This window comes from Piliocolobus tephrosceles, chromosome 7 (genome assembly GCF_002776525.5).
Source record: "Piliocolobus tephrosceles isolate RC106 chromosome 7, ASM277652v3, whole genome shotgun sequence".
NCBI lineage: Eukaryota > Metazoa > Chordata > Mammalia > Primates > Cercopithecidae > Piliocolobus > Piliocolobus tephrosceles.
This window is the reverse complement of record NC_045440.1, coordinates 397,415-417,752: the sequence shown is the minus strand read 5'-3', so window position 1 is coordinate 417,752 and position 20,338 is coordinate 397,415. Positions and strand designations below refer to the sequence as shown.

General features: G+C 50.1%; 1 protein-coding gene across 4 annotated transcripts in view; it reads left to right on the top strand.

The window, feature by feature from the left end:
• Positions 1-2,869: 2,869 nt before the first annotated feature.
• GATA4 (GATA binding protein 4) overlaps positions 2,870-20,338 on the top strand; it is a 57,340-nt gene continuing 39,871 nt past the window's right edge. Inside the window, exons 1-2 of one of the 4 annotated variants that reach the window (XM_031935946.1) lie at positions 2,870-2,972; positions 6,522-6,704. Coding sequence is in view for 2 of the 4 variants with exons in the window: in XM_023225287.3 (XP_023081055.2) it covers positions 7,002-7,617 (616 nt within the window). In the remaining 2 variants the exon portion in view is untranslated. Of the gene's footprint in view, positions 2,973-6,521; positions 7,618-20,338 lie in introns of all 4 variants that reach the window. The other 3 variants (XM_023225287.3, XM_023225286.2, XM_031935945.1) reach the window with 3 other exon arrangements.

The following is a 20,338-nucleotide window of genomic DNA, read 5'->3' as shown; positions in this document are numbered from 1 at the left end:
AAAAAAAAAAGTCAAAAGACGTTCACAGTGTTAAATTCTCCTCCTAGATTATGGGAAAGGAAATCTGAGAGAGGACTTGGGGGATTGGGCCGCTCTACCCAGGCCAGCCCAGGCATATCTTCCTTAAAAATAGCCAAGAGGCCGGACCTCAGAGCACCCACCCGCTGCCCCCCTTCCCAGCGGCCTCTGGAGCGAGAGAGAAGCCTGGGAACCTAGAGAGGCGCCGATAAACCTCCTCCAGCCGGCGGCCCAGCGAGGCCTTGAAATGCTCCCCGCTCCTGGCAACGCGCAGCCAACCTGCAGGCTCCCGCTTGGCCCAAGGGAGGGAGGGGGCGAGCGAAGGCGGAAAGGAGGGAAAAGGAAACACCCCCCCAAAAAGCAGCCCGTTTGCCAACCACTCCTGGTTTGTCCTTGAGCTGAGGCCTTGGGGAGAAAGTTGGGGCGCTGGACCTAGAGGAAAAAGCCACAAGAAACATAATTTTCTCTGTCCCAGGCGCCTTCCAGAGACAGCGAATATTCCTGGGTCGGGGATCCCAGGTTTCAGTCCACTAGGAGCGCCAGCGGAAGGTGTGGGTAAAGGACCGGGGTGGTGGGGGGTGGTAGGAGGTGGTAGGGGGGGCCCAGGGCTGGCAGAAAGTGGCGGCTCAGGGAATCTGGGCTTCCTAGCAAGCAAGCACCCAGCAAAAGCAAGCGATCCCACCCAGGGGTGTGGCAGCGGCCATCCACAGCACAGCCTGTCACAGCCCCACCAGTGTGCAGAGCAGGGGATTGAAGCTTAGGGAGGATGGGGACGGCGAGGGTGAAGGATCGCCGCAAGGTACTGCACCTCCCGCTGCGGCCCATCCCGCACTACCGAGAGAAGCCGACGTAGGAGAGCAGCCTGTGTCTTTGGCTGTGGGGAGAACGCTCAGATGGCACCCCAGCAGACACTAAGCCCCAAGCCCCTGGCTTGTTGCTAAGAAAATTCACTGCCTGGTCCAGACTCAGCCCTTTTCGCCCTTTGAGGGTCGCGCGTGGGAGGCAGCTCTGAGACCCCAGCCAGCGCTGGAGCCACAGATTTCCTCGGAGAAAAGAGAGGCCGGGGCACCTTCCCGCTCGTCCAAGCCCAGAATTTCCACTCTCCAGAAAGGCCTTGCAGGCCCCTGCCGCGGGCCTTGGCTTCGCGCCTCTCTCGCTCACCCCCGCGAGGATGATTGCCGGTTTCAAACCGTGAGCAGGGAGTCTGCTTCCTTCTCCGCTGCGTCCGAAGGATCGCAGATGGGAGCGTGCTCCAGAGATCGCTTTTACCCAGCGCCGGCCTCCGAGATCCCCAGGACCCCTTCAGCCTTAAGTTCCCACGTCTCAGGTCCATGGCGCCAATTCTGCTAAGGCGCAGGCTAGGAGTTGGGGGAAGTCGGAGAAGAAATCCTAAGTGTGCGCCCCCAGCCTCCGGGGTGCAGGTCGGCCGGGGTCTGAAGGAGGCTGCAGTGCGTCCAGCCTGTGCGCAGGCCTTTCGCCGCTCGTCGCCCCACGCAGCCTCTGTTTGGGCCCCCGTGAACCTCCGCACCTCTCATTCAGGGAAGAGAATTCCCCGCGCAGCCGCGCTCGTTTCTTCCTCTGGGATTTTCCTGAGAATCCCCGGGAGTTGGCCACGATCCCATGGGGGGTTTCCTTCTACCAGCCCTGCGTCCTGGCCTCGTCCTGAACACCTGTGTTGCCGTCACTCACGCGGGGAATCCACGACTGATTTCCTACTGCCGAAGCGGGTGGCGTCCCCAGCCTGCTTTCGGAGCAGCACGGGTTTCGTGCAGGGTGGTATCCCGACCCCTTCCCCCATCCCTTTAATCTGGTTTGAGAAGCCTGTGCTGGGGAAAAAAACGCGGCCTAAAAAAAAAAAAAAAAAGTTTAACCGAAAGCGTGAGAGCCACCCGCCGGCTGTTATCTGGGGCTGAAGGCTGCGGTAATCGATGGGTTATTTTTACGCGGTAATAGGGCCCTGTGATTGCTCTATTAACCTTTAGACCTGTCTGAGGGACTCTCCGGCTCGCAGCCCCGCTGCGCTGGGGCCTCCAGGCCCTGACGCCGACTCCCAACTCAGGCCTGACACATTCCCCTCCCCCATTCCCTGGAACGGCCCCCTCCACGGAGAAGCTCCCCTGGACCGCCGGGCTCCCCAGTCCTTGCCACATCCCTTGGATTGGTGCTGCGGCCGCCGCAGGCTGCAGAAAAAACGGGGAATGATTAGAAGAGAGGAGGCAACGGGAGACGGGACGCGTCGCCAGGAAGGGATGCAGACTTTGCTTAAATACATAAAATTGAGGGTGAGGCCTGGGCTCCCGACCGTCTGCCTGTGCTTTTGGGAAGGTAAAAGGGAGGCTTCGGTCTCTACGCTCTGATTTTAGGAGGCAGTCTGGGTGTCTCCTGAACCTCCCCGGAATCCGGGCAGGATACCCCTGCCCAGAAACTAGCATCCAGCCGGGCACTCCGGGTGACCCAGTGCCCCACACAAGATCGGGAGTCGAGCCCAAGAGGTCGCCTTCTTCTCTCCGGGCCCCGCCCCTCGCCCACCACCGCGGATGAGGACCACGGGAAGGGGGGCGGGGGGAGAAAGGAAACTCATTAATAAAGCTGACCCCGGGCACCACAGCGAACCCAATCGACCTCCGGCTGGGCTGCGGGCGATTCCCCGCGCCCTGCCTGTAGCACTTGGGCGTTTTCCGCGGAGACCCCAGAGCCTGGACTTTGCCTGCTGGAGGAGCTTTCCGCACAGCCCCGCTGCCGGAGGTGTAGCCGGGGCCGCGCACCCCCGCCCCGCCCTTGCACGTGACTCCCGCAGGCCAGTCAGCGCCCGCGGGCCGAGTCGCAGGGCCAGGGACCCGAGCCGCGAGCAGGGGACTCGGAGGCGACCGGCGCAGGGGCCGCGAGAGGCTTCGTCGCCGCTCCAGCTCCGGGGGCGCCCAGGGGAGCGCGCGCGGAACCTCCAGGCCCAGCAGGTAGGGCTTTTCTCTTCCCTTTCTTTGCTCCTTCCCGCGGTCCCCCAAACTCGGAGCTTCTCCGCCCTGGCTCGTCTGGAGATAGAGAGGCAGCTAGTGGGAGGAAGAGACACGCGCTCCTCCCTTCCCCGAAATTGGCCAACCCCGCTCTGCTTTTGACTTTGCCTTAGCAACATCTTTAAGTCAAAGTAAGACTTGGGGGCAAAACAGAGAAATACTGGAAGCGCTTTTGGGTTCTTTCCGTGTGAACTTGAACGCTTTCAATCCCTGCCCCCGGGTGCACGTTCTTCAGCCCTTGTTTGCACATCGCAGGCCGGCCTGGGTGGTCATGGTGGCTGTGTGAAGTTACCGGGACGGAGCACCCGAGACAGGCCGCACGGCAGCTCGCACACGGAGGGAAGTAGACGGAGGCGTGTCGCCCACCAGCGACTCCGGGGACGCAGGGTGGCGGCGCCAGGCAGCGCCGCTGGGCCTCAGGGGCCCCCGGGAGACGCTCCGAGGTGCGGGGAGGCTGCTGAGTGGCGGAACTGTTCCTGCCCTTTCTGGCCAGCCTCCTCGCCCTCGGGGCTGCGGTCCAGGGACTGAACGTTCCTCTGCAAGCTCACCACCCCACCTGCCCGCCTGCTGCTGCCTGAAACTGGCCGAGGGCCCGAGCCCGGACCGGAGCCGTGACTTCCCTCCGCCGGCCACGGCGCTGCCAGGATCCGCCGGGTTCTGTCGCTTGGCTTTGGGCTCAGGGGTCACCGTGGGCAGAGGGGAGGGCCGGGGTGGCGGACTGCCACCAGGTGGAGGAAAGGAGGGGCCTTTTGGTTGAGGAGAGAGCGTGGTGGGGGGCCCGCGGCCGACGGAAGCCCTGGGGTGGTGCCGCCCGCACCGCGGAGTTTGGGGAAGCCCCTCGGGAAAGTGTTTCCTGTATTCCCAGAAAAGGAAGACAACCGAGAGCAGGTTTCAGGCTTTTTAAGAAAGCCTGCGGTGAGGAGGTGGTGCTCCGCACATTTCTGCGTCTCCTTCCCGGCTGCGGCCGACTTGGTTGTGCCGGCTAGCGTGTGACCGTCCTCCTTGCTGCAGGCCGAGAGCGGAGGCGTAAGCCCAGGCCAGCGAGGAGTGTCCTGTAAAGGGACGGGTACATTTGGGCGCTTGCAATTCTCCCATTCTCAAAAACCGATCGGAAGAGGGCTGTTGGTTGATTCTTGAAAGGAGAGCGCATTTCCTGTTGGCCTGCGAATTTGGGGTGAACTGGGACAAGTGATCAGGAGAGCAAAAACTCCCCGATTCTGGCAGCCTCAGCAGCTGCTGGGCTTTCTCCGGAGGTGCTGGGCTTTCTCCGCCAACTGCAGGATCTAGGTTCAATTTCAGCAACTAGCCAGAGGCGTTTTCAAAGAGTAACTAATTTCTTGTCTTTCCAGAAAGTTATAGAGGGATATTTTCTCCACCTTCTTTTGTTGTAGTAATTCAACTCATGCAATGTATCAGCCATTTGAAAAGGCAGAGAATGTGATAAAGACAAATATTAGATTTATGACATTTTTTGCATCTACATTTTAAAGTCTGCAAGTTGCTACCTGTGTGTATACTGGAAGTTGGATTATAAAATTCTGAATCTCCTTTCATTGCCAACGTTATGAGAGAAAAAATATTACATTATCTTGAAGAACTGCAGGAGTTGAGTATTCCAGAAAATGCAATAAAATAGGTCAGCTACTTGATTTAAAAGTCAAATACTGGATCTTTTATTAAGGTAAACTCATAATTCTTTAACTTTATTTTCGAAGGGAAAAGTTAGTGACCTCAGGTCAATTTTTTATCTATTCTCTAACCAAACTTGCTGGAATGAACTATTCGCCAAACCAATAGTTTATTGCATATTTTGAAAGCAAATAAGCTTTTAGGAGTTACCTTGTGACTATATAATACAATACAGTACTATTCCATTATTATTACTAGTGATGTTGCAAAAAAGGTGAAAAGCATTATGTGGTGTGTATTAAAGATTCCATTTCCAGATTTTTACAGTAATAAAGATGGTCATTTATTATAGTACATACATCTGAGGTACTTTCTTGTGTTACATTAGAAATCTGTAGTAATAGTCAACTGTGTTTTAGAACTTTCTTTTTGCCCGTTAGGACAGTTTTATAAAAATCTGTTTTAAGTGTTTTACAAATATTAATTTATAATCCTCACTCCTAAGCTTCACGATGACTCTACAAAATAGGTGCCTTTAATATTTGCATTTTGCAGATGAGGAAACTGAGGCACAGAGAGGCTAAGTAATTTGTCTAAGGGTATTTATTCCATAAGTGTCAGAGCCTGGATTCAGTATATAGTTAATATTCGTGTAAATCTACTATTGAAATAAAAAAGAAATATTTGTCGGGAGTAGTTGCCTTTTCTTAAAGAGAGAAATGGAGTGTGCTGGACAGCTTCAAGCCCCTGGAGCCCTGCTGATCCCATCCCCTTCCCCCACCCCTTCTGATTGTACTTTGATCTTCCACAAGTTTCAAAACTTTCCAGTGCTTCAGTTCCCTCTTGTAAAATGAGGAGAGACACCTGTACAATGAGTAGAGTTGTAGAGAAAAAGACCTGGAGGTAATTCAGACAGCAGGTAATTCCGAAAGTGGAGCTCTTGTTTTATCAGAAAAATTGCCTGATAGCAAAACGCAGGGTGCTGGGAAGTATATAATCAAGTTCCACAAACTGCTCTTTCCCCAAGCTTCCACCTTGGTGTTAGGATTCTGCTTATGGGTGGACTTATGATTCTATATGAAGAACCCATTCAGTGAATTAGAATGGTCCAGTGGGTTATTCTGTAGAGCGACATTGTACATTCTTCTCACTTTTCTGTTTCTGATATACAATTTGCAAAACGACTAAATTATAACTATTTGCAAGAAACCTGTAACTTGTCCGATTTGACGTCCACATGGTATAGTGTATGGATGAGGGTTTCACAGCCCTCTTCAGGAGGCTTAGCAGACACCGTTGTTCACTTATAAACATTTGGACTCTACTTCTGTTTTGTTTTTTTTAATTACGAACAAAACTTTGTTAGGTTGTTGTTTTGTATAGTTTGTCCTTGTCCCCCCAAGGACAATCTAAAGTTCTTTCTAGGTCAGTAATGCTTGGGGAGAGATGGGGGAACGGAGGAGATGAGAGATTTCTTGGGTCGCAGGCACTCTGCATGAACCCCAAACTTTTGGGCTTACACTTACAAAAATATGCTTGCAGAATAAGGTAACACTAAAGTCCTTCCTGACAAGCAATACAAAAATAATTGACCAAGATCACAACCAATAACTGAACGCCCAAGACCCGGGAAGCCCCTGGTCCCCGGGGCGCCTCCCCCCAGGCTTGCTGGGCCGCCTGACCCAACGCCTGGACAAAACAAAGGCCCCTGCTTCCCGGCACCGCGCGGCCTCCGGAGCTGGACCCCCAAGCCCCCGTGGCGACTTCGATTGCAGCGTGGAAGAAACAACCACGCAAGTGGAGAGTGGGTTCTGAAAGCTCTGGGATGAACCGCCCTCTCTCTTTTTCTTGTTCTTCCTTTAGGAACCCGGCTGCAGCGAGGAGGAAGGAGCCAGCCTGGCCCTCTGCCTTGGAGCCAGCCTAGCAGCTTCTGCGCCCGTGGCCGCAGGTGCCCTGGAGGCCTCTCGGCGTGACGAGTGGGGGACCCAAAGGCCCGTGCGCCACCTCCAGGCTTGGACGCTGCCCTCCATCTTCTGCCCGCGATAGGTGCTCCCGGCCTCCAGGCCCTGGGGCGAATTCAGCTGCTCCTGCATCACCTTCCGGAACCACCAAAAATTCAGATTGGGATTTTCCGGAGTAAACAAGAACCTAAAGTCTTTTGCTCAATGCTGGATTTAATACGTATATACTTTTAAGCGATTTGGTTTTTTCCCCTTTGATTTTTGATCTTCGTGACAGTTCCTCCCGCGCATATTATTGTTGTGCCGTCGTTTTTTCTCCCCGCGTGGCTCCTTGACCTGCGGGGGAGAAGGAGGACCCCGAAGCCGGGAGCTCTCAGGGGCGATGTACCAGAGCCTGGCCATGGCCGCCAACCACGGGCCGCCCCCCGGTGCCTACGAGGCGGGCGGCCCCGGCGCCTTCATGCACGGCGCGGGCGCCGCATCCTCGCCGGTCTACGTGCCAACGCCCCGGGTGCCCTCCTCCGTGCTGGGCCTGTCCTACCTCCAGGGCGGAGGCGCAGGATCTGCGTCCGGAGGCGCCTCGGGCGGCAGCTCTGGTGCGGCCGCGTCTGGTGCGGGGCCCGGGACCCAGCAGGGCAGCCCAGGCTGGAGCCAGGCGGGAGCCGACGGAGCCGCCTACACCCCGCCGCCGGTGTCGCCGCGCTTCTCCTTCCCGGGGACCACCGGGTCCCTGGCGGCCGCCGCCGCCGCCGCCGCGGCCCGGGAAGCTGCGGCCTACAGCGGCGGCGGCGGAGCGGCGGGCGCGGGCCTGGCTGGCCGCGAGCAGTACGGGCGCGCCGGCTTCGCGGGCTCCTACTCCAGCCCCTACCCGGCCTACATGGCCGACGTGGGCGCGTCCTGGGCCGCGGCCGCCGCCGCCTCCGCCGGCCCCTTCGACAGCCCGGTCCTGCACAGCCTCCCCGGCCGGGCCAACCCCGCTGCCCGGCACCCCAATCTCGGTGAGTAGGAGCGCGAGGGCTGGGGCGCGTGGGAGCCGGGGCAGAGGCCGTCTGGAGCCCGTTCTAGGGCCTCTAGTTTTTCCACGGACGCCTTCGCTGGGCTGGGGATGGTGCTTGACTACCTCGAGTTTCCAGGGAAGGCAGAAGCCAGTGCGGGGCTGGCGACATCGCAGCCCCCGGAGATCGGCTTCTGTGCAGGGGGCCGGACCTGCCCGCTGGGGCCTCTTCTGAGACGGCGGCAGGGTCGGAGTGGGCCTTCCCGCCATCCCGGACATCGGCCGTGGCCACGCCGCGCTGTGGGGGACGCGGGAGGACAGCGGGCTCCCCGGAGAGCCGGGGGCAGCCGCCTGAGATCCCCTCGTGGACGGTGCTGTCGGTGGCTGGGTTTCTGCGCCCATTTCCTCCCCACCCGCCCTCGGGCCTCCGCAGGGAACGGATGACAACGGTGTGGACCTTAGACCTTCTGGGCCATTTGGCGGCCCAGTTGGAGGAGCCCTCGGGGTGGCTGATGATTTTCCTGTCGGGGGTCTCACACCGAGAACAAAGGAGGGATGGACGAAGGAGACGCCGGGGAGATGCGCGGAACCGGAGCGGGCACCTTGCGGGTGGCACCGGCCCGGCGCGTGGGAGCATCATGCCGGCGGCCGGGGGGAACACAGGGACCCCAGACGGGCTTGTTTATGACACCCCAGTTAAATGGAGACTTTGCAGTCGCTTGCACGCGTGGAGCCTTCTCTTCTCGCGTGGGCCAGGGTTGGAAATAACCGTTGTGGTAGGTTCTATACAGTGTTTGCATCGGATGTCAGACGGGGAGGGACGGCAAACGTGTCTCAACGTCCACCGATTCACAGATAATCCCGGGGCAGCGGGATCTGAGAAGGGGCACGGGCGGGGGAAGAAAGGGAAGTGGCAATCCGTAGTTCAAAATGCAAACGACCTCTGGAATTTCGGAGGAGACGGAGGAGGGAGTTTGAAGTGAGCCCACCCTGTGGGGGAGGGGAAGCCCGGACTTGAGAAGCAAAGCTCGCGTTTATTGACCACCTACTAAGTGCTAAATCCTTCTGCATTTGTTCTCACTTTGAAGAGTAAAGGTTGCCCCTGCCAGGTTTCCAGTCTTGCGCTGGCTCCGATAAAGGCCCGGGCTTTGAAGCGCTTTTAAATTGTTCTCTGGCTCTGGGTGGCCAGGGAAGGTCCCCTGGGGTGCAGCCGAATACACATCGCCGGCAAACTGTCAACCCTGGAAGTGGCGCCGAGGCCCGGTCTGTGGCTCTTGGTGTTCCCCTCGCCGTCGTCCCTCCTGGGGGAGCCAGACGGCCACCCCCGGGGAGGAGGGGCCCGGCCGCGCCTCGAAGCGACCTTTGCGAGATTGGGCGGCGACATCTCCACACAATGGCGCCCGCAGGCGGGAGTGCGGGGCGGGGCGCCCTGGCCTTGCGCACTTACGGGGTCCTCTCCAGGGCCCTCTGGGGTCTCTGACTTGAAATAGGCAGGACTGGGTCAGGAGATCGAGACCATCCTGGCCAACATGTTGAAACCCCGCCTCTACTAAATACAAAAAAAGAAAAAAAAATAGCCGGGCGAGGTGGCGGGCGCCTGTAGTCCCAGCTACTCGGGAGACTGGGGCAGGAGAATGGCCTGAACCCGGGAGGCGGAAGTTGCAGTGAGCGGAGATCGCGCCACTGCACTCCAGCCTGGCGACAGAGTAAGACTGTCTCCAAAAAAAAAAAAAAAGGGGCCAGAGAGAGTTTGCTTTGTAACCCCGATAATCCTGCAGGGGATTTGGTGTTTGGTTAAGCAGAAGAGAGTTCAAAATCGTGAGTTACATCCAGCAGTGTAAAAACGAAATACCGGCAGGGCGCGGTGGCTCACGCCTGTGATCTCAGCACTTTGGGAGGCCCAGGCGGGCGGATCACGAGGTCAGGAGTTCCTGGCCAATGTGGTGAAACCCCATCTCTACTAAAAATACAAAAATTAGCTGGGTGTGGTGGTGCTTGCCTGTAGTCCCAATTACTTGGGAGGCTGAGGCAGGAGAGTCGCTTGAACCCCAGAGGTGGAGGTTGCAGTGAGCCGAGATTGCTCCACTGCACTCCAGGCCTGGCGACAGAGGGAGACTCCGTCTCAGAACAAACAAACCAAAAAAAAACCCTGAAATACCATGTGAGTGTGCACACAGGATTCAGATTTTAAAACGTCAGTCATGCCATGTGTCATGCCATGTAGAGGCTGCTGCTGAAGTGATGTTTCCCAAATTCCTGTGTCAGCAAATGGCAAGCTGACCTCCCTGAGCGTGTCTCTGCCAAGAACTGCCACCTGCCTTCTCTGGGCTCTTCCCGGATAGCTTATGACGTCCACAGCCTTTGAGTCTGGCCTAGAGGGTGGATTTTCTCTTCCGCACGCAGCCAAGTGTTTTAGGAGAGGTGTAACTCTCTGTGAGGGAACACAGGGCATGTTGAACTTGTTGGCATTCATAGCTTCGGCGTGTTCTGCAGGTGGCACTTACATAAAAGCAACTGAAGTTAAAAGCAATGCATGTGGTCAGGCACGGAGGCTCATGCCTGTAATCCCAGCACTTTGGGAGGCTGAGGGGGGAGGATCATTTGAGACCAAGAGTTCGAGGTGAGCCCGGGCAACATAGTGAGACCCCATCCCTACAAAACATTTTTTAAAATTAGTCAGGCATGGGGTTGGGTGCCTGTAGTCCCAGCTTCGGAAGCTGAGGTAGGAGGATCACATGAGCCCGAGGCCACTGCACTCCAGCCTGCGTGACCGAGTGAGACCTGTGTCAAAAAAAAAAAAAAGCCAGTGCATGTGAATGTGCTTTTTATATGTTCTTCCCATCAGTTGGGCTCTCCTAGCTGCCTGGCAGCTTTAGTGAGGACCAGCATCACATACTAGCTGAGCCTGAGTGATGGAGGGAAGATGAGAATCGACCCAAGCGTTCTGAGGAGTTGCCACTGAGCCCTAAGATGGCCAGACAGTGTGGTGGGAGGAGCACAGGGTTTTAAAGTTGGGCAAACCTAGATTCAGTTCCAGCAGCCTCGTGTCATCTTGGGTAAGTTACTTACCTCTCTCGGTCTCACCTCTTTTTCTGTAAAATGGGATCATCGTAACTTTTTTTAGTATTGCCTTAAATTAGAAAAATAAGGTAATACTTGTGAAGAATTTGGCTTTGGCCCTTCATAAATGATGGTTATTTTATTGAATAGCCACTCACTATCATGTGGCGTTACTAATTTTGCTGGTGTTCCCAGGACTGAGGGTTTTCCCAGAATGTGGGTTTGTTAGTGATAAACCTGGGACAGTCCCCAGTGAACACAGACTGTTGGACCCTCAATAAAATGGTGCATGACCCATCGTTGCAGTTTGGTAATGAGCTGAGGACAAAGGAGAAACAGCAGAAGAGAAGCAGCTGAGAGCAAAGGAGAAGCAGCATTCTTCTTCCCTCTGCTGAGACTCTGGAAGTTGTCACTTAAGTGCTGCCATCTGCATTTGGTATTGAAGGGTGAGGAAGAGATTGTCAGGAATTTTTTTAAAAAAGAAATATTGGGCCGGGCGCAGTGGCTCACGCCTGTAATCCCAGCACTTTGGGAGGCCGAGGTGGATGGATCATGAAGTCAGGAGATCGAGACCATCCTGGCAAACACGGTGAAACCCCGTCTCTACTAAAACATACAAAAAATTAGCTGGGCGTGGTGGCGAGCACCTGTAGTCCCAGCTACTTGGGATGCTGAGGCAGGAGAATGGAGTGAACCCGAGAGGCGGAGCTTGCAGTGAGCCCAGATGGCACCACTCACTCCAGCCTGGGTGGCAGAGCGAGACTCCATCTCGAAAATATATGTATATATATTGACCGTTTTATAGGGAAAAAAAAGAAAAAGAAAAAGAGGCCAGGCGCAGTGGCTCACACCTGTAGTCCCACCCTTGTGGGAGGCTGAGGTGGGAGGATTGCTTGAGCTCGGGAGCTTGAGATAAGCCTGGACAACATAGTGAGAGCACATCTCTAAAAAAAAAAAAAAAAATTAGCTGGGCATGATAATGCGTGCATGTAACTCCAGCAACTCAGGAGGCTGAGGTGGGAGGATCATTTGAGTCAGGGAGGTTGATTGAGGCTGCAGTGAGCTGTGATCGCACCACTGTACTCTTACCTGGAGAACAGAGCAAAGACCCTGTCTCGAAAAAAGAAAAAGAAAGGATATACTCTACTTTACTGATATGTTGTGTAGCACCATGAAATAATACAATGCAACCTGGCCTTTGGTTTAAATAACATATTTGTCACTATAAGTAAAACTATACAGACTAATTCACCCTTAACTCGGAAACTGTTTTTAATTTCACTGAGGAGAAATAAGAGAACATTTTTATTTTTCTATGTAACTGCTGTAGTTTTAACAATATCTTGCCATTGAATAGGGCAAAAATCAAAATAATAAAAGTTAACAGGGGCCTCTGTAAAGCCCTGAACTTAGGTTGGAAGAAATAAGTGTGGCCTGATTGCAATGTATGTGAACTTTAATTCACTCCAAGTTCCATATGAGCTATGACCCTAAAACAACTGTTAAAATCATTAATTAGACTGCATGAATGGAATTATGTGACCTTACTGAGGGCAGGTACAGAGTCTTACTCATATTTAAGTGCCTGGCACATGTTGGACACTTAGCAAATATTTGCGTAGGGATCTTGGTGGTAATTGCCCCAGGACTCTGCCCTACCTGGGTCCAACCACAGAGAATGGCTGCAGGAGTCCATTAAGAAGCAAACTGGAGAGCCCTAGGGGAAGGGTGGGCAGGATGGAAGAGGGTTCTGGAAACTTCAGGGAACCACTGGTGGAAAGTAGGGCTTTTAGGCTAGAGAAGTCACTGAGTGGATAAAAGTAAGATGGAGTATGACTGTGTCCAAATTTCTAAAAATCAAAAAAACAAAACAAAACAAAAAAAGACCATGGCCTTTTACCTCTGTGTTACTGAAGGTGAGCGATATTAGATGCGAGAACACTCCTAGATGATTGTGGTTGTGTGGAAATGCAATATGGAATATGACTTGTGTTCATCATAAACTCCTGGGCACTGGAAACACCGTGGTGGAGGTCGGTGGACAGTTCTTGCCTTGCAGGGGCTAGGATCTGCATGCGCCTGTGAAACAGACATAGCCGGAGAATGTAGCTGTTGCCTGTTAAAGAACCCAGTCACGGTGGTTACACATGTATCTCCATATGGCAATATTGTGGAGCTGTGCTCTTAAAATGGGATCTTTTATTGCGTGTACATTACACCTCAGTGAAGCTGATTTTTGTACCAGTTAATGCTTATGAGTACTTAAGGCTGAAAAGGAGACTGAAATGGAAATAGATTGTAAATATGCCTTGACGGATATATGGTGGTAGGTGTTACTGGAAAGGCTAGGAAAATATATTTTACTATGGAATAACAATTATTGTGTGTAATGGAGAAATAAGCAATTATGATATTCTCCCAGGATTTCAAAAATTTTGAGTCATTTTTAGAGTCAATAGAAATAACAACACAATGAAATACATGTACAGTATATCACTGTGTTACCCAAACAATTTATTTAAAAGCAGTTTTGCCCCATTAGGGATGGAGTAGGGGCATTCAAGGTGTTCTCAGAGTTTGTTTATGGTGCAGGTCAGTGAAAAACCCTGAAGTGTTTTCTGGATCTTTTGGGACTTGCTTATCAAGTACGCTAGTGGCTTTCAGAGTCGGCTCATTTGTGTGGGGAACTTTGTGAAACTGGAGAATGATTTGTCAGTCTTAAGGAAAACCAAAGTTGTTTAACTTTCTGGTTACCACCCTGAGCAGGTCAGTCAGAGCTGGGGTTGGTCTGTGGTGCTAAGCTGGGAACGAATTAAATAAGGAAGGTGTGTTGGGGTAGCCAGGGGTGTGTCACTACCTCTAGTGAGCCCAATTGTGTCCCATCAAAAGGTCAGGCCACATTTGCTAGGCACTTTCTAAGCACTGAGGTGGAATGATGCCCAGGAGACAGTTCTAGATAACGTTTTATTCTGTATCCCTTCCCATTTCTTTTCTTACTTAAATGCATTAAGAAAACAAACATACTGAGGTGTGGGGAAACAGGAACTCTGATACCTGTGGGCGGGAGTGTAAATCGCTCTGACCTTTATGGAGAGTCTTTGGTGTAGTAGCCATAAAATTGCAAAGTAGACAGCCCTGACTCCGGAATTTTCATTTCTAGGGATTTGTTCCACAAATACACCGGCACATATTAATTTCAGTATTGCTCGTAATGACAAAATTGGAAATAATCTACATGTGCATCCTCAGGGGACTGTTTGTATGCACGTGGCACATAGAAACCATAAGCTATGTGGGCATAAAAATAATGAAGTTCGTTATCTAATGTATGGAATCCTCACAAAGACATTTATAAACGCAGGAAGTATATATAGCACTTTACTCTTTGTGTTAAAAAAAAAAAGGAAGCAAAAGATTATATTCACTTGAAAATACAAAATCTCACAAGAAAGTTGTAACACAGATTTGCCTGTAGGGAGGAAAGCCGGTAGATGAGAGATACTGGTAGAAAAGGGATTTTCACTATGCATGCCTTGGAACTCTTTGAATTTTTTACCACCTTAATCATTTTTATAGTCATTTCTGTGCTTCATTAATCCATTTAATAACAAGAAAATACATTTAACATACAAGGAAGTTAAAGTTAAGTTTAATCTAAAAATTTCAAATCATTGGCTGGGTGCCAGTGGCTCACGCCTGTAATCCCAGCACTTTGGGAGGCCAAGGCGGGCGGATCGTGAGATCAGGAGTTCAAGACCAGCCTGGCCAACGTGGTGAAACCCTGTCTCTACTAAAAATACAAAAATTAGCTGGGCATGGTGGCACGTGCCTGTAATCCCAGCTGCTCAGGAGGCTGAGGCAGGGGAACTGCTTGAACCCGGGAGTCGGAGGTTGCAGTGAGCCAAGATCACACCACTGCATTCCAGCCTGGGCAACAGAGCAAGACTCCATCTCGGGAAAAAAAATTCAAATCATCTTAGCCATTTTTAAGTATACAGTTCAGTAGTGTTAAGTATATTTGCATTGCTGTGTATCAGATCTTTAGAACTTAAACTCTGCCCATTAAAATATGACTCCCGTTCCTCTCCACACCAGCCCCTGGTAACCCCTGTTCTATTTTCTTTTTCTTGTGAATTTGACCACTCTAGGGACCTCATACAAGTAGAATCATACAGTATTTGTCCTTTTGTTTCCGGCTAATGTCACTTAACATAATGTCTTCATGAATCATCCGTGTTGTATCATGTGCCAGAATTTCCTTCCTTTTTAAGGCTGAATAATATTCCATTGTATGTGTAGACCACGTTTGGTTTATCCATTCATCCATGGGTGGACACCTGAGTTGCTTCTCCCTCTTGGCTATTGTGAATAATGCTGCTATGAACATGGGTATGCAAATGGAACTTTTGAATATTGAAGGATGTGACTATATTACCTATTTTTAAAAACATATTAAACTAATTAAGTTTAAAAAAACAAATATATGGTATTCATGAATCAACTTCCTGAAAGTAGAGTTATTTTTAAAAAGAGAAGATTCTGTATTGAGTGTTTATGGATGTACAGGAAAACTGCTTTAAGGTATAGGTTGCTTTTTATTAAATTTGTCTTTTGCCCATTCTTTTACAATTTTGGGGGTTTTCCTTTGTGCTCAAGCTTCCTCAAGATTCTTATAGGTAGATCAAAACCATCCTGAGTGACAATCCTGTATTTGGCTTTTGATTTTGCTTATCTCACAGGAGGTTGCTTTACTGAGAGCGGGGAGTCTCTCCTCCTGGTCTCAGTACTGGTAGTAGAGCTAAGTCAGCAGTGGGCAGACACCCCAACCCCACACTACTGTGGCGTCCCCACTTGTGGGCACAAACACTCACATACTAGGCAATGGTGACCTCTCCGGGTAGGCAGTTTTCCCTCAGGTTATATTGGAGTCAGAACCGGCCTGAAAACCGCTAACTGGCTGCAGTGGTAGGAATGTGTGAAGAACAAGTTACCTTCCTCCAGGGCAAGGTGATTCTTTTCAACAAATTTCAAGACAATTTAGTTGTACTGAATTTAGAGCTGAAGCCAGTGGCAAATGTAGCTGCTTGTGTTTGCATAAGAAAGAGGAAGTATGCTGGTTTTCCTTTCCTCCTTCCAGAAGGGGGCAATTCTTGCTGATGAGAGCTGCTGCTTTAAGAACTTGAAGCAACTTTTCTGACATCTGAGACTATTTGTCTTTTGGGAACTTATTTGTCCTAGCCTGCTTGCAGAACCAGCTGATAAGGCTCTCTTGGGAAGGAGTATCGCTCTGCTGTATTGACCTCTGGTAGACCATGACATGGCCCCATGTACCATACAACATAAACCGGTTACTAAGACTAATTTAATGGCTATCTCTAGAGCTACTCTTTTGTCACCTTCTAAAGAAGACAGGGAAGATAATATGAATGGGGTTATAATAGGAATAATCTTGAATCTGTTTTGATTTATACAAAGTACATTTATAAATTTTGGTACATTCGTGTTTGGATCCTGGCTAACAACTTTTTAGGGAGAGTCGCCTGTATCTTGCATGACATTCCATTGAACCGTAAGGTGGATCCCAGTCAATGGGAAATCATCTGATGCCAGGGACTTTGAAGTCTTTCTCCAAGAGGTAGATATGATGATCTCTGTTTTGCTGAAAAGGAAGCTGATACCAGAAAGAGGCTGTAATCTCAGGTCCCCATGGGTAGTAACAGCCCTGGTTTGGAACCCAGTAAGTCCAACCTGCAGGATTGTACTTTCCCCCTTTCCCCACATTTTGCGTTTGCCAGATCTGATATGAGGGCACTTAGCTCTTCAGAACCAGAAGCTATGTGTGATTGAAGAGCTCTATTAAAACCTTAGGATTTTCCATGACTTGTCGCTCCCATCCGCTTCCTCTCCCCAGGGTAGCTTCTTGTCTGAGTTTCCGTTTGCTTCCCACCAATCACGGTCTCTCTAGGACCAATGTCGTCCTAAGGTCCCTTCTGTATCATTCCTCGGCTGCAAGCTCTGCAGTTGAGGAATGCAGTGTTAGGAATCCCAGTGTTGCACAAACTTCCTTTTTAGCCCTTGGATTCTGGTGTGCAGAGAATTAAAGAGACTTCCCGGGATTCAGACCCTTCCAGTTCTCCTGACTCTGGGGGAACTGTTGACTGCTTAAGAGCAAAACCATATGGCTCACTCAAAAAATCCCTTTCCAAAGAGAAATCTATAACTGACCTCTCTGTCTTCCCTTTTCCCTGAAGATTTCAAATGTATTTGTGATAAAAGCAGAGAAAGTAAAGGAGAAAAGCACAGTAAAAGCACAATAATGATGATTTTAGTAAAGATGAGAACAGGGGCGTGGATCAAGACAGTGACTTAAACCCCAGGCAGGAAAAGTCTGGTGGAACTGGTCTGAACTGAACGCAGCAGCCCATCAGTGAAGTCTTCTTGTTTCTGGCAGGTGGCCTGTGCTTTTATCTGTTACTGCTCTGTAATCAGAATTGAGCCACTATATTCAAGCTTCTTATCTGAATGATGGGAATTTGGTTTTCTGGCCTTCTGCATTTTGCAGGAGCCCAAGAATTGACTTGATGTTTTAAAATACATTTTTCCTCTGAAGGAGGAGTTTAATCCAAACAGGTGGGCTGTTCTCTGTGTTTAAAGGCACTGAAAAGCCTCTGCAAGGGAACTTTGAGGCTGTCTGTAACCCACATTGAATAGCTCCAGATATGTTTTATTTTGGAGGATGAAAAATCAAGAAGTGACTACCACAGTTTGGTGGGAATTTTGAATTTTGAAGTTTTCCTTTGTACTCAAGATTCCTCAAGATTCTTCCATGCAGATCAAAGCCATGGGTTTGGGGATCCCCTAATCGCAAATCCAGTTTTGCTTCTTAAAATGTAATTCAGTCCTTAAGTTATTTTTTAAATTTTCCTTTCTACTCCCCAGTTTAAATCTCCATTTCTACTTCTAGAAATCCAGTCAAACCTTATCACCTCCATTTAGAACTGATCAATAGCAACTGGTGAGCAGGTTAATTATAATCGCAGAATAAACGCTGAAGTCTCAAAGTTCACCACTTTTGCAATGTTTCCAAACCCCTCGGGACCATGCCAAGGCGCTCATTGACCCATTCCGAGCAGGTGTGGGAGTTTGAACCAGGGGCAGACAATCGGATCTGATTCAAACAACTCAATTTGGTTTCTTATCTAGAGGTTTTCCTATCTTATGATGTCTGTCATTTCAGATAAAAAAGAGTTCATCAATTGAGCTAGGAAATGGCAAGTTACATTTTATTCTGATAAAAGTTTTCTAGTTGTTGTTTTATCAGCTTGGGTTAAAATTGTGTCTCTGTCAAGGTCTGCAATGACCTTTTCAGATATTTTATCAGGTATTAGGTGGGGGAGTCCTTTTTTTTTCTTTCTTTGACCTAGAAAAGAATGACCTGACTTCCAAGATCATAAATCAAACCAGGTAAAGAGAGGCAATAATACAGGTTGCCCCTCAAAATTGAGTAGGCGGGGAAAACAAACAACAAATAAAACCTTTCCCTAGCATTTAGGGAGAACTTAACTTGACCCTAAATAAAGAATGTGGTTCCCACGGAGTGCACAGATACACGAAAATACTGCTTATATTAAAAAAGAAAATGTTTTCCAGGCCAAAAATGGCTTCAGAAAAACACGTAGTATTTTTTTTTCAAGTAGTATCAGGGAAACTTCTTTCTTTTCTTAAACTCAATGTATATTTATTACAGAAAAATGGAAAACTCACATAAACCAATGTGAAAATAATTGGTAATCTTACCATCCAAAGATAACCACTGTTAGGCATTAATCCTTGACTTTTAGTTATCATACATATACAGGCATGTGTATAACTACGTTATTAAGTAGTCATAAAAGTTACTGTTTAAAGTCATTTCAGCACTGATGGCAGTTTCTGTAAAATTAGTGACCCAGACTGGATCCTTAAACCCTGAAGATATTTTTAAATAAAGCAGAAATGAGAAATTGACCAGCACTGTCAATAACAGCCGAATGGAAGAGATGGGTGTAAAAATATGTTTTTCAATCTTATGGTATATCATTTATAGCCACTTTAAAACTAAAGCATATTTGTAAGTTTTAAATTAGGGTCCTTGAAGCGAGGTGCCCCCAGGATGTGTGATTTAGAAGTCCTCACTGGAGAACGGGAGTTGCAGTGCTCAATATGCCATTTGAAAAGGGGTGACCCGAGATCCCAGCAGCCGCAGGGGGGTGAAAGCACGTTGGTCTGGCGCGGAGAAACCCTGGGCTCCTCTCCCAGACCCTTGTCTTCCTGCCGTCTGACTCACTGTGCCTCTCTCTGCTTGTGCGGCCATTTGTAAGGTGAAGAAATCAGGCCAGGTACAGCAGTGGTGAGGACTGCTCTACTGCCCTTTGGAGATGTTTAAAATCCAGTGTCTTCCGCATGCCCCCTGATAGCCTTCAGGCTGACTTTGTCTTTCCCGTACCACAGAGGCTACATTAACAGTAAGCCTTCCTGCGTCTGCCTGGACATCAAACTCAATTCATCCTTGCCTGTGTCAGGCAGGTTTCCATGGCTGCCTGCCTCGTTTTAAGCAACTCTGTGAAATCTTGGGTTTGATGGACTCATCTTTTCTTTTTACCTTTTATTTTAGGTTTGGGGGTGCATGTACAGGTTTGTTACATAGGGTAAACTCGTGTCACGGGGGTTTGTTGTACAGATTATTTCATCACCCAGGTATTAAGCCCCAGTACCCAATGCTTACCTTTTCTACTCCTCTCCCTCCTCCCGCCCTCCATCCTCAATTAGACACCAGCATCTGCTGTGTCCTTCTTTTTGTTAGTAAGTTCTCATCATTCAGCTCCCACTTATATGTGAGAACATGTGAGTCTTTTTCCTTTCCTGCGTTAGTTTGTTAAGGATAATAGCCTCCAGCTCCACGTATGTTCCCTCAAGAGACATGATCTGGTTCTTTTTTATGGCTGTATTGTTTTTCTTATGCAAAGTGACCTCAGTTGCTCTTGAGTTTCCTGCTGCTTGGGCTTTGCTTTTCTGTTAATAAACCCACTCAGTGTTGTCTGCAGGTTTAGGCAGTGGTGGAGATTTCATGGAAGGTCAGCTCCCTTCACACCCCAGCTCCACATGCGCGATTTTGCTTCATCCATCCACCAGCCAATAAATACTTCTCCCCGCTCCCTGTGAGCCTGGCACTGGTCAGGCTGTAAAGATAGAAAATGAACAGAAGTGTCTCCGAATCCCAGCAGCTCAGAGCTTGCTAGGGAGGGAACACGTGGATGTGCACTCTTAGGGCAGGGGATGAAGCACAAGGCGGCGAAACTGGGTTCTACGGAGCGCTTAGGATACGGAAACTGGCCTCAGCGCCTGAAGTCCAGGCCAGGCTTCCTAGGCAAGGCAGACTTGTGGAATCCTAAAGGATGAATAGGAGTTTGCTGCCTATGGGAAGGTCATTCTGAGCCCAGGACTTAGCTTGAATCAGGCTGTTCTGCAGTCCTGAGTGGAGGGCGCAAGGCAGGAATGCAAGCAGAGGCATGGCGTTGAGGGCTGTTAGAAGGCTGGAGAGGTGAGCAGGATTCGAGCAGCACTTCAGATACAGCGCATTGGTTATGGTACAGCCGGGCGCGGTGGCTCAAGCCTGTAATCCCAGC